Source organism: Carassius carassius, chromosome 48, assembly GCF_963082965.1.
Source record: "Carassius carassius chromosome 48, fCarCar2.1, whole genome shotgun sequence".
Lineage (NCBI taxonomy): Eukaryota > Metazoa > Chordata > Actinopteri > Cypriniformes > Cyprinidae > Carassius > Carassius carassius.
In genome coordinates this window covers 17142965-17156552 of record NC_081802.1, presented here as the reverse complement: position 1 = coordinate 17156552, position 13588 = coordinate 17142965, and the positions used below count along the sequence as shown (strand labels likewise).

Sequence of the window (13588 nt, the reverse complement as noted above, 5' to 3'; positions counted from 1 at the left end):
ACATTTGCACGTATTTGCTTTCTCTGACCATAAAAAGGCCTTTAGTGATGAACTATCAGTCACTGCTTTTAAGATAACATGCATTTCTCTCTGAACATATCCTGCCACGAACAGTACAGTCTTCATTTTACAAAAGCACACAAAATGCCGGTTTGCCTAAAACTTGCCTCTTGCTTTTAATATTCTTCAAGGATTGGGGTTGAAGTACATTTCATACTACAAGCAGCCTTAAGTATATACTTTTGTGTTTCTATTCCAGAACATTTAACAAACAAAAAAAGTACTTTTCAAACCCATAACATATTTTCTTAAGTGATATAAAACCAAATTTAACCACATCATACATTTGGGTAGGGCTTACTGTGAAGAAAAAAAAAAAAGAAAAAAAAAGGTTATATATTAGATTAGATAATAAAATGAAACGGCACAATACCCATAATAGTAATAATTAAAAAAGCAGTTAATTTTAAATTATAATTTAATAAAAGATATGCCTAACCAGGTAAAAAAAAATGTCCAATGCAGTCTCAACCAATCACAATAAATCACTTTTTTTGGAGCAGGATTTTGGACCAGTGAGATTTCACTGTGGGCGGGTCTAGTCAGCATGACACAGACTGACTGACAAACTAAGATTAACATTAACAGTTTATATTTTGTACTTGTCACCTTATTGGATGCATGTTCTTGCTTTCCTTTGGAAAATTTTATTAAAATTGGCTGGCAGATTTATGATTTCTGCCAATCAATATGTAGTGTGTTGCTTAAAGCAGATATAATTAACATTTTCAGATGACATGAAATGCTAGATAATTATGCTGTGGATGAGGATGTGTAGATATACAGTACAAGCAATATCTCTACCAGACCCTCCCTTCAAGTGATGTAGGATAATATTATCACCACCATTGAAGAGAACATGCACATTGTACATTAAAATTAGCTTTTTAAATAACACATATTTCAAGTCGTCAGAAGTTAATATGGAAACACCATCAGGTACCGAATTTGCATCTATCAGACGCTGAAAGACAAACTCAACTCACAACATAAAACACACTCATGAATCTTGCCTCCTTTGCGCCTATGTGTGATATAATCTTTCATAGCAATATAGTATATTATATAATCTACGCTGTATTTATTCTCTTAACTCTCTTTTTGTATTTTTTATACAATACAATTATATTAAACTCTTGGAATTTTATAACAGCTCTATCTAAAAATATACTTCTTTATGAAAACTGTCAACTTGGAGGAACAGAAATCAATTCCCAAAGGAACCTACTGAGACCAAAAGCCGCTTTACTGTGAGGAGAGATCTGTGAAATGGCTTTGATTTAACAGCACTTTGGCTGTTGTGTTATTAGCGTTACAGTAGCGCTCAGAGTGGCTGATTTGCTTTCACAGCACGACAATATTGTGGGTGTAATGAGGCTTTACAAAGATTGTAAAAGCCTCTTACTGTCACATTAGTGCAGATTCTCTCTGAGAAGGAGCTTCCCACAATTGTGCAGGAGGTAACAGACGTTCTGTTAAATGTTTTTATGTCTGTAATGAAGTGTTAGCATGTTATATCAACTCCTGTGTTAATAATTGGATTGGGAAGTATCTTGTCAGAAGAAATGAAGAAATGCTTAGTCAATGAAGATAGCTTCAAACGTCCTCAGAGATCATCTGAAATCAACACTTATGTGGGCTACAAAAATTAACTTTTTCAATTTTAGCCACTAATGATCCAATTTTGACCACTTTCTACATTATTTTGTAAATAATTTAATAAAAATTAGAAAAAACTAATAAGGTTTGTGGTGCTCCGAGGTTAAGTGCTAAAGTGCAACCCAACCAGAACTGAATGACGTCTATTGGTAAGGTTTATCAACACTCTTTTTCAAGGTGTATGATGTCAATCAAAGCTATTGTACAATAATTATGACTATAAAGTGTTTACAAGTTGTAGACCTTGACAAGAGGTGTATCTATCTCAGAAGACATAAAACGCTGGGATCTAGTACACCTGAATCTGATTGTGTGCTTCCGGTTTCATCTGAAATTCCTACCATATCTGCATTATCCAATCAATATACTGATACTAATGAGGGGAAGTAGTTTGGGCTCTACAAGCAGTTTGAACTCCCTGATTCCTGGGCAACTCCCAATTGCTAGGCAAAAACCAAAAAGTCTTACTACCACGTAGAAGCTTAGCAACATGTCAAGCACTTCTTAAAAGGTTTCAAAGACCTACACTGGATACATGAGATGTAGAGTTTCAAACCCAGGCATTTCTTGGGACTTTCCCAAAACCCAACCACCTATCACACCAAAACCAACAGTCCAAGCTGAACCTTGTTATTCATCTATTCTTCACTGATGCCATGTTCCCAGGCCACCTTGGCCTGCTCTTCCTTGTTAGTGAGCAGAGGCTGGGAGGTCTTGCGGGGCACTGGCCTTGGAACCGGCCTCAGGTCCTCTTCAGGAATACACCCTTCCCTCAGGTAAGGTTTGGGAGGCAGAGCAGGTGCTGGCTCATGGTGGTGGTAGTGTGGGTGGGTTATGTGTATTGCATGTGGGTGGTGATGGCGGAGATGGAGGTGATGATGGTGGTGTCCATCAGTGGGCATCCCTGGGGTTACGCCCAATGGGGCTGAGTGACTACGGCAAGGAGCGGGCTTGAGAGGGTCCAGAACTTCAGGCTCTGAGATGCTGTAGTGTACAGGGAAGTAGGGACTCTCGGCTTCCTCCGTGTCCGTGGTCCAGGCCTGGCTGCTTGGCATTGAGTCCAAGGTGTCAACTCGAGCCGGAGGCTCAGAGGAGGACTGGGCAAAGTTGCTCTCACTCAAGGAGGAGACGCCACTGCTGGCGCTGCCAGACAAGGTGGAGTTACTGCCATCCAGGCCCGACTGTGGACTGGTGGGTGAGGCAGGTATAGGGTGCAGGGGTGACTGGTGAGGAAATGTAAACAAGGTGTTTATATACAATATGTTGATAAAGACCTTATCTGTTGCAGTGTTAGAATGAAAGACCAGTAGGATGATATTAGGAAGACCTAAAAGCAAGGGTGCTCAAAAAAACTCCTTGAGAACTATCTTTATGCACACTTTAGTTCCACCCATGGTCAATCACAGTTGTATATCTTTCCATGAACTTCCAGGAATAGTTCATCAAAAATTTTTAATTGATTCACTTTAAGCTTAATATCATGAGGATGAACTTGTCTACTTACCTGCATTAGAAATGAATAGTTCAGCCATGAATCTCTATTCGCATTCTAAATGGCTGTGTGCTATGCATGTCCTCATCTTAGACCTCTGACTCCCCAGCACCACCTGCTTAAATCTGCTACAGGGGGATCTTCCTTTCTCTAGCAGCAACAGCATGTTTTCTTTTAATTTTATGATCCAAGTATTTAGCAGAAGCAAGTCTACTTGCTCTGCAGCAGCATCGGCATCAGCATAGCAGATCCAGTCCATCAATAAAAACCTACTGTATGCACATTCCGTTTACATTAATTAAGCTTTTACAATTTATCACAAAATCTATTCAAAAATTAAAAAATGATTTGATACCGTATATTAGAGTATATCAGTATATTAGAGTACATCAGCAATGAACATAGTAAGCAACACAGCCAAATAAACCCAAATACCTTGTTTGGCTCCTTCCAGGAATATTTATCAAATTTGTATTTAAAAGTAGATTTCCAGTAGCAGGACTGAACACCTTTTTCTTAAAGCCACTATCTGACCTGAAGTGTACCTTCTAACTGTGACTTAATATTTTACAGTACAATAACAATTTCTCAAAAACATGGCACTATATATTATGAATATTGTTGGCTCTTGACAAATTGCTTTTGATTTTTTTTTTTTTTTTTTTTTTTTGATCCGTTTGGTATAAATTGCTGGATGACTGAAACTTAAAACTTTCATTTTACAAATTTTCATCCTACTGATCTCCAGATAAATACAACCCAACAACATACATACATACATACACAGACATATAACAATTGAACTACAAATGCATATGAAACAATTACCATATGAACCCAAAACACTTTAGCATCCTACCAAACACCAAAAAATATCCCAAAACCAGGTTCAAGCACAGTTCAGCTCTGGGTATTTTGACTGTGGGACATCTGAGGTCAACAGGACGTAAGACATCTCAGAATGCTAGTGTGGACATGCATGACGAGGACTAACAGGACACATCTAGGTGGAGGATACCTTTCTTAAAGAGCGCGCAGGGAGAGCTGGAGGGAGTTCGTTGATCTGGTGGTGGAAAGCATCAAAGTGCATCGAGAAGTGTCCTAAAGGGGAGACACAGTTGGACAGAACCAGGGTTGGAAAGAGCACACGCCGCTACACACTTGCACGCAAACACGTCGGCATGCGTATTCACTCAGCAAGCACTAGGAAGGATTTTTTCTGAACTTGGCTGATGTTCGGAAGAGAATAATTGGTGGGAAAGAGGGAATGGGGAGCAATGGATCAGCAAAATGAACAAATGTGGGAAAAACTTTTTAAATGAAAGACAGGATGCTACACGTCCAATGTAGGGTGGGTGAAAGGGAGTATGCTACATTTGCGTAGTTGATGTGATGTGTAATATAACTGTTATCAAAACAAAATAGCAATACCCCCACCCTCTAGTATTTTTTCTTGTCTTTTTAAGATGAAATAAGACAAAATATTCAAATAGTGAACAATGTGTAAAAAACATTGTGTGTAAAATATTTTCATTTGTCAACAACCCATTTGCTTCTATGAATGCATTTAAGCTAAGAGATGTAATTCAACTATGTCCCCTATGCAGCAACAGGATGATATTTAACGAAGCCAAGTCCAGTGTAATAAAGATTCCACTACATTTCAACAATGTAGCAGATATTTTAATCAGGCAGATTTAGATTTCTTAACTCTATCGGCTTCATGTTTTAATAAATTCCGCCAAATAGTCCATGAACACCTTGGGAGATATGCATTCCAAACGTTGGTCAAATCAGCTTGTGTAGCTGAAGAGACATACTGTGGCACCTCATAGTGTGTAGAATATCCAACATAACTAATGACACAACATAAGCCTTTCATAACATTACAAAAGTAAAAGGAATGGTTTCATGAAATGTCTTTCTCTTCATTGAAACCTTTCCTCAAATATATTGTTGTTTCTTACCGGGAGGGAGGGTGCGGGGGGGAACTGGTGGGGCCATCACACTCCCGACATGAGCAGAGAGGAACAGCAGAGTGTCCCTGGTGCCACTGTCCAAACTCCAGCTGCTGGGAGCTGTCAACACTACCAGAAAGTACAAAGACCACCATCACTATACAGTACATACAGGTTTCATTTCTGGATCCTTATCTGAAGGTCAGTTACCTCAGGATTTCCTGCTTAAAATGTTGAGGTTTGGATGATGGCGTTTGCAACCAGCTGCTAAACTAGCCTAACAAACAAGACTTCCTTACCAAACAGTCACAAACATCCAGTTATGTTGAGCTGGAGAAACCACTAAACAAGCACTATCCAGACTAGTATTACACATGGTTATGCTGATGAACCAGTTATAACAGCTCCAAACCAGCCTAGGCCAGCATTGAAACTCACCATTTATATGTGTTGGCTGAAAATGCTATTAAAAGTGAAAAGTAATTTCCCTTCAAAGACACTGGCTTGAATTGGTCTGGTCTAGTGTTGTCACGGTACCAAAATTTCAGTATTCGGTACCGATACCAGTGAAAATCCACGGTTCTCGGTACCAATTTCGGTACCAAAGCAAAACACAAAAATATGCTAATTAAAAAAAAAATAACTTTTTAGCACTAAAAATAAAACCAGTGCCATTCTTTATACTTATTTACAATTGTGTTTAAATTTTATCTACATGTTATATAATTATGAAAAACAGTAAACAAGTTTCACCCAAATTTAATTTGTCTTTTAATTTATGAAATTTAAACATTTTATTTCTGGTAAATAAAGGGGATTTTCTATTAAAATTAAAACATTTAAGAAATATTGTGATTTATTTCTTTATAAAATAAAGTTTTATAATTTTTTTCAACAGTAGTAGCAGTATCACATACATTTTACTAAATAATAGTAATATTTCTAGCACAATGCCTTTATGTAAAAATGAACTTTTAGGCTAATGAATGCATATTTGTCATTTTAACTGAACTTAAAACTGGTGGTGATGCTTAAGATATTTTTGGTCATTGATGGTTTCTGTAAAAAAAATAGTAATAGATCATATTAATTATTATTCATATTAATTATTATTAAAAGATAATACTACTACTAATTCTACATCATACTAATGTATATCCAATGCACTATGAATTGATGAGCTGCTGGGTTCATGAATATTAATCACGTTGTCTGCGTTCAGTGAAACTGATTTGCTGAAATCAAAACAGGGACGGTACTAAATCAGCGCCCAGCCAATGAAATTGCCATTTGCGCATTAGCTCCGCCCACTACCGGAGAAACCGGTATGTCTTCTGCTTGTTCAAAAATGAATATGAATAATTCTAAATGAACTCCATTACACAAAAAGACAATAAAGAATAGTTTACATATAGCGTGTCGATTCAGCGTGGTAAGACTCTCGCTCTCTCTCTCTTTTGCATGTGTGAGAAACTGAAAAGATCGCTTGATGGAGAGAGAACTCTGAAGCTCAGATGCTGAAATTAATGCAAGCGTCACGCGCTTCAGTCTATGTAGTAAACAAACCCGCACGTCTCTGCCATTCATTAATTCACACAGAGACACGCAGAACACGGATTCATATTTCAAACAACTTTTGCGGCTTAACATTTACAGATACTGGTCCATATGGAGATTTGATTTGATTAATTTATGCTAACTTTGACAAATTCTATGACTGTCCATATTAAAATGTAAGTTTCATTTTCATGACTGGATTTTGAGATTCCGTCCTCGTTTTCTGCTTCGCGGAAATCATAGCGCTGAACCGGGTTTGACCGGGACCTCGGTACTACCGGTACTTAAAGAAACCTGGTACCGTCACATTTACATTTTTTTAGTTCCGACTTGGTACCGAAGTACCGGGTCTTTTGACAACACTAGTCTGGTCTGTTAACAGCAAAAATGTTGTCTTAAAAATGAAGCGACCATGAATTTGAACAGATTTTGTGCAGTTTCCAAATATTAAGGGAAGCTGTGATGCATACGGATAAGTATTCTGAATTGCATGATCGGACAGTATGCATTCAAAGACCCATCCTACACAGAACATCCTTTCTACCTGACACAAAGTTAGTTCTTCATCAGATGCAGTACCTGCTCAGACAGTATGTGATTTCAGTCACAGTGTGTATTGTGGATTTCAGCCTGATCTGAGGGAAATGTGGGACTGTGAAGGAATAGAGGAGTACTGTTGGTTCAGAGAATCATACACACCCAGTCATACCTTTATCAGCCACAGAGAGATTGGGGTCACTGCAGGGTTTGCAGGGACCAATGACCTGATGGTAAAGAGCCCTCTGATGGTTAGTAGGCTAGTGAAAAATTTAAAAGAAAAAAAATGCATTTTAATATTATTTGTCTGCCATCATCTCACTAAACTGTCTGGCTACTGGATAAAAAAAAAGAAAAGAAAATCTAATTAGATGTGTCTTGTGGTAGAAGTACCTGTCCGTTCTCGGTCATGTTGGGGTACATGGCACTGCTGGGACGGTCCCTGTGCGGCGGTAAGAGCATTAACATCTCTCGGCTGTGTCTGTATCTGTCAGGTAGTGATGGGGACCCAACTGGAGAGAAAGTAATAAAAACATCTCTACGTTTTAAGTTGAGACTAGTAAAGCCATATTTCACCTGAGCTGTTCTTTTAGGTGAAGCTAGAAGCACTAAGGTTCCTGAGTGTCACCACGGTAAGTTAATGTTAAAATAAAAATAGATTAGTTCTCAAACATTGGTTGGGAAACACTCAGGGTTAAACCTGGAGTTATTATGAAAAGTTTATTGGCACTTACCTCTGATGCTGCCGTGCCCTGAGTTGATCATCTGAGATGGAGCTGAATGTGTCGAGCTCAAACTGGACGATGATGGACTGGGCTGAAATGTTACATTGGTGGGGGAACAGTACTTTAATAGATCAGATACAGTGTTCTTGTTATGCTGATGCTAGGGTGTTCTACGAGGTTGCAGAGGATGGAAAATACCCAGTAAGTTTCTGCAAACTTTCCATAAATTCCTCCAAATTTTCTTAACATTTGGGAAGTTTCTGGAAATTTTCCACCCCTTTGCAGCCCTAGTTGTCAGGGAGTCACTAGGAGGTGAGTGGTTTCTACAGCGTTGCTAGGCAGTTGATTGGTTGTTGCTAAGTGGTGCTAGAATGTTATTAAACAGTTTCTAGGTTGTTGCTAGGGTATTGCTAGGAGATGAGTGGTCGTTGGGTTGCTATGAGTGTGTACTAATTCTATGGCATTGCTAAGATATTATAGGTGGTTACTAGGGTATTGCTTGGTTGGATGATCATGGTGGTTTCTAGGGTGTTGCTAAGCGGCTGTTCTGATAGGTTGCCAGGGAATCGCTAGGTGGTGGGGTGCTAGAATATTGCTAGGTGGATGTTAGATTGATGCAGTGATCACTAGGACATTGTTAAGTGGTTGCTAGAGTGTTGCAAGAGGTTCCTAGGATGTTAATAAGTGCTGAAAGGAAGTTGTTAGGCGGTTTTTAGGTTCTTAGGGAATGCTTAGGTATTGGTAGATGATGAATAGCTGTAGATGAGTTACGAGTGTTCATTAATGCTGGTGTTGTTAGGATATTATGAGTGGTTGCTAGTTTGGATTATATTGGTGGCTGATAGGGTGTTGCTAAGCAATGCTAGAGCATTATTACCTAGATCTTAGTGTGTTCTAAGGTATTGTTAAGTTGTAAGTGGTTGACACTAATAGGTGGATGCAAGGTTGATAGGGTGTTCTGCGTGGTTCCTAGGCAGATTGTTTAAGGGGTGTTTGTAATGGAGGCCAGCTAGTAAGAGCTTAGCAAGTAAACCTCAAACTCCTGGCCTGAAGAGGTGCACTAGAGACTAAAGTGGATGCTAGGGTGTTTTGTTTGGTCACTAGGGTGCACCTTTACATTATATGTGTGTATTATGATCTTGTGTGGCTCACCTGCATGCGGTAGAGGTCCTCCGGGTGCTCCATCATACCGTCCGTCAGGATGAGCAGGTTTCCCATCTCACTGGAAGTGTGAGAGGAGAGAGAAGAGGAGGAGTGGCGGACAGATCCCAACACATTCAGAGGGCTAGAAATAGGCGGTGGGAGGGGGTGGGTGGGTTAGGGCATATAGGGGTAGAAAAGAAAAGCAAGAGAAGTGGAGAACGGGGAACACATGCATGGATGAGGAAGATCAATCAAGATGAAGAAAAGAGAGATTGTAGGGTGGTAGAACACAGGCAGCCATGCAAGTATGAACAGAAAAAGTAGACACAAGAATAAACAAGAAAGAAAGAGGAGAATAAAGCATGCACACAGAAAGATGTCAAACATATGTGAGGAAAATGACAGAAGAGAGAGAAGAAGAGAGAGGAAAAAACAGAGAGAGACGTGAGAGAGACGTGGTGGAGCTGAAGCTAGTGTGCTCAGAGTGGGCAGCATGAGCGCGTACGTGTGTTTATGAGAAATATACGGTCAAGGAGTGTTTGTGAAGAGAGAGGAAGGGCTGTGTCCACAGGGAACAGGAATCTCTCTCTATAACCCACATATATGTGTGTAGAACACAGAGACTTCACAAATTCATTACAATGTGACATACTGTATGCAGTATGAGGCGCCACACAGGAAACATAAATATAATATACTGTAAAAGTATTATGTAGAATAAACTATGGAATAAAATCCTGTATATACATACACAATTTGTACCCAGATTGTTATTGTTAACTAAAACTATTAAAAAGAGTTTTTGGTATTAGTAAAAAAAAAAAAAAAAAAACACATAAACAAACTACCGAAAATGACAAAACAACATAAAAGTACTAAAACTGAAATTAAAACTAGAAGAATCTGTGGTTTGTTAACTGTCTTCAACCTTCATTTAATTGACAAAGGTACAATTAAAATATGTCCAATGTTTTCACTGAGCAACTTAAATATATTTTGTAAATCTAGTTTTATTTTATTTTATTTTTATTGTTATGGCTGCACAAAAGGTGGGAAAGAGGCATAATAAAAGTGAAAATGTTATATTATATCCAAGGTAAACAGTTTTGAAACAGTCCACAATAAGCAGGTAATAGGTCAGGGTATCATAAATGGGTTTATACAGAGCATCCTGTCTTTGCCAGCTAAACTGGATCGTGGCTCACAATTTTGTGCCAAATTTCAAGAAAGAATTACAAAAATCACAATTCTGAATGCAAAATTGCAAATAATTATTTTTATTTTATACTTAGATTTTCACTTTTTTTTTTTTACATTTCATAGATTATCTAAATATATGAAATAAACATAACATGAACAGCTTCCGTATTTATTTATTTGTATGCACTGCATAATGATATTATACCTCATAACATAATTATAATGCTGTTATTTCTTTACATAGCTTAGCTTCTATATATATATATATATATATATATAGATATATATATATATATATATATATATATATATATATATATATATATATATATATATATATATGTTCAAAATAAATAAATGCTCTAGCATTGTGCTGCTAAATTCCAAAGAAAATAAACTCGGTCTTGTATACATAGTTTATACACAATATATCTGTGACTGTGTGCATGGGTAACTGTGTCTGTACAGTTGGACTGACCTGTGCCGGTGCATGAGTTTAATACTTTCAGGACTCATGGGACTCTGGTTGGCGAGGATGCTGCGTGGGGTGCTGGACCCTGAGCAGGCCGGACTCAATTTATCCAGACCGGGCAGGCCCTGCAGGGCCACATAGAAACACTACTCTGAATATCCACACTGTCTGCACCCATGCCAGCTCATACTTAATATAGTTTACAAAAAAAAGTCTTTGATACTGAATCGGTGCAAAGAATAATGTGAGAAAAGTCAAATGTATTTAAAAATCCCTGTGAAATACATTCAAAAGTTCAAAAGGTTTGGTCATTATTGGTCATAACCGGCGAGTAAATTACATCACAAGTGCAATTTGCATATTGTTAATCTAGAAAGCTTTTGATTGGACAAATATTCAATGAGTCCATGATGAGTCATCAATATTTTTGTTTATTATTATGCCAATATTATTATTTGGGCCATAAAATGTATAAAATTCCTGAGAAGCAGATGTGAGGTCTCACATGACAGAGGCTGCTCCTCATCATCTGGAACTGATCGATCAGCTTCTTGTGCAGGGGACGCATTTCCGGGTGCACCAGTTTTTCATGGATGGCCAGACCCACGCCGAGGACATGAACCTGTGGAGTTTATTCAGCAAGAACCATTATCTGATGTTTATAGATCTCTTCTGAGTGGTTAAAATGAAGACGCTCTGGAGGTGCTCACCTGTTCCTGCATCAGATCCTTGAGTTGGGTGATCTTCTCTGTATCCTCCGGGTGACTGCTAATGTACTCTTTATCGAAGAACGCCTGGCATAAAAACAGTCAACAAACTTATTATGAAACCAATCTTTTGGATGAATACCGAGCTGTTGATGTTCACACATTTGGGCAACAAAAAGCTTGTCAGCTGAACATGAAGAGGTGGCTCTGCTAGTGTGAGCTTTCTAAAGCAAAATAAACGTCTCTGCCAAGAGAAACAATGTTCTTTTCAACACTTGGTCAAATTTGCACTGACTTCCTGGTATCTAGCGATTCCTCCATTGACGGCGGCGTCGATCACCCCGTTGAGGCACATGCTGAGCAGGTTGATGTTTCCGTGAAGCTGCTTGTGCTGGTACTGACTGATCAGGGTGCGCAGCTCCTGGTTCTTGTTCTCCACCACATATATGGCGTTCTCCAGTGGACTAACCTCAATCTAGAGTACAGGACATACACAAGGTAAACACAGGTACTCTGAATGTATGTTACAGTTTCTGTTCAGTAGATCCGTACAATATATTGAGACTATTAGAAAACTATTATCCAGAGTTTAGTGATTGAGTAGTATTTATTTATTTAAAGTGCCCCTATTATGCCATTTCCATTATTGCCTTTCATGCAGTGTGTATTGTAGCTGTGAACGACCTTCAAAGCTGTAATGCTGAAAATGCACGATAAATAAAGTTATTGTCTCCCAAAATAAATAATTGACTGTACAGCTGAAACGAGTCATTAGTAATTCGATTCCCACTTCCGTGATGGTTACACGTCACATAATAACATATTCGCACAATTCTCGCCCATGTTCTACGTTGGCTGGCATTGAACAACTTGACCCGCCGCCACAAACACCTCATTCTACGTGACGACTGCTTCTCTATATAAAGATTTTTTTTTTTTTTTTCTAAAACTCTTAGTTTGTGTTCATCTGATAAATGAAAATCATAGGATGGCATGAGGGTGTTTCCTTTTAATCCCTTTCCCTGTATATTTTATTTTTATTTTTTGGTGTTCCACTCTGTTTCATTTTAATTGTTGTTGTTGAACTAAATATACATGTTTGACCTCTGCCACTGCATTTTTTTTATTTTGTTCTCGCTTTAACCATTCTTCTGTATTGTCTGTCAGAAAAAAAAGTACTTCTACTTTTTATAATACTTGAGTACAATTTAAAGTAGTACTTTTTAAATTTTTTACTCAAGTATGTTTTTGACCAGATACTTGCACTTTGAATAAAATTTGAGTACTTTTTATTTTCTGTAGAGCATTAAAAATACAGAACTATTGAAATAGGCATATTGTTTCCGACGCCACTGTATGCTGTAGACCAATCAAAATTTTTCAGTCTGAAATTCTTTCCCAAACACTAAATGTTTGGGTAGTATAAATGTAAATATAATAGAATAATTAAAACATTCTATCTGTAAAATCATGACTTGATGAAAGTTAACATTTGAATTTTTATTTCAATATGATTTTTTTTTTATTTAATTTTAGTTTTTTATTTATCTTTTATAAGTTAACATTTTAACTTTAAATTGGGTTTAGTGTTTACGTAGTACGAATTTAGATTTTTTTTACTTTTATTAATATTATTTATTAGGGGTGTAACGGTTCGGTAAAATTCACGGTTCGGTAAAATTCCTCGGTTTTAAAGTCACGGTTCGGTTCATTTTCGGTACAGTAAGGGAAAGAAATGCAAACATTAAACTGCAGGTTGTTTATTACTGTAAACTTTTTTTCACAATTTGTTTACACTTTTCTTAAATACTTCCTAGTTGTAGTGATGTTCACACTTGCGTGATGCCTTTTGAAAACCTTAGGCCGGTGACACACTGGCATATTGCACCTGTCAAACATAGTCTATTTTGCCGTCAATACTGTTGATGGTGTCCTTTATCAGTAGGCTTTATATTTATGCTCAACATGAAGTATAGATATTGTTGTCATCTGTCGGCGGTCTCCCTCTATGTCACCTACAGTAGCAGCAGCGCGCCAGCGCCGCGTCAGGCACGATTATGGTGTGTAAAGACACAGAA

At 37.9% G+C, this 13588-nt stretch overlaps 1 protein-coding gene across 5 annotated transcripts in view; it reads right to left on the bottom strand.

Moving 5' to 3' along the window:
• Positions 1-662: 662 nt before the first annotated feature.
• Positions 663-13588, bottom strand: part of LOC132131188 (dedicator of cytokinesis protein 3-like) — a 181724-nt gene continuing 168798 nt past the window's right edge. For 2 of the 5 annotated variants that reach the window (XM_059543182.1, XM_059543185.1), the window contains 11 exons: positions 11806-11985; positions 11514-11597; positions 11309-11425; positions 10810-10928; positions 9141-9273; positions 7998-8079; positions 7657-7775; positions 7436-7523; positions 5179-5298; positions 4230-4312; positions 663-2942 (listed from right to left, as the gene is read on the bottom strand). In XM_059543182.1, coding sequence (XP_059399165.1) covers positions 2358-2942; positions 4230-4312; positions 5179-5298; positions 7436-7523; positions 7657-7775; positions 7998-8079; positions 9141-9273; positions 10810-10928; positions 11309-11425; positions 11514-11597; positions 11806-11985 — 1710 coding nt within the window. In that variant the 3' untranslated portion in view covers positions 663-2357. Of the gene's footprint in view, positions 2943-4229; positions 4313-5178; positions 5299-7435; positions 7524-7656; positions 7776-7997; positions 8080-9140; positions 9274-10809; positions 10950-11308; positions 11426-11513; positions 11598-11805; positions 11986-13588 lie in introns of all 5 variants that reach the window. The other 3 variants (XM_059543184.1, XM_059543186.1, XM_059543183.1) reach the window with 2 other exon arrangements.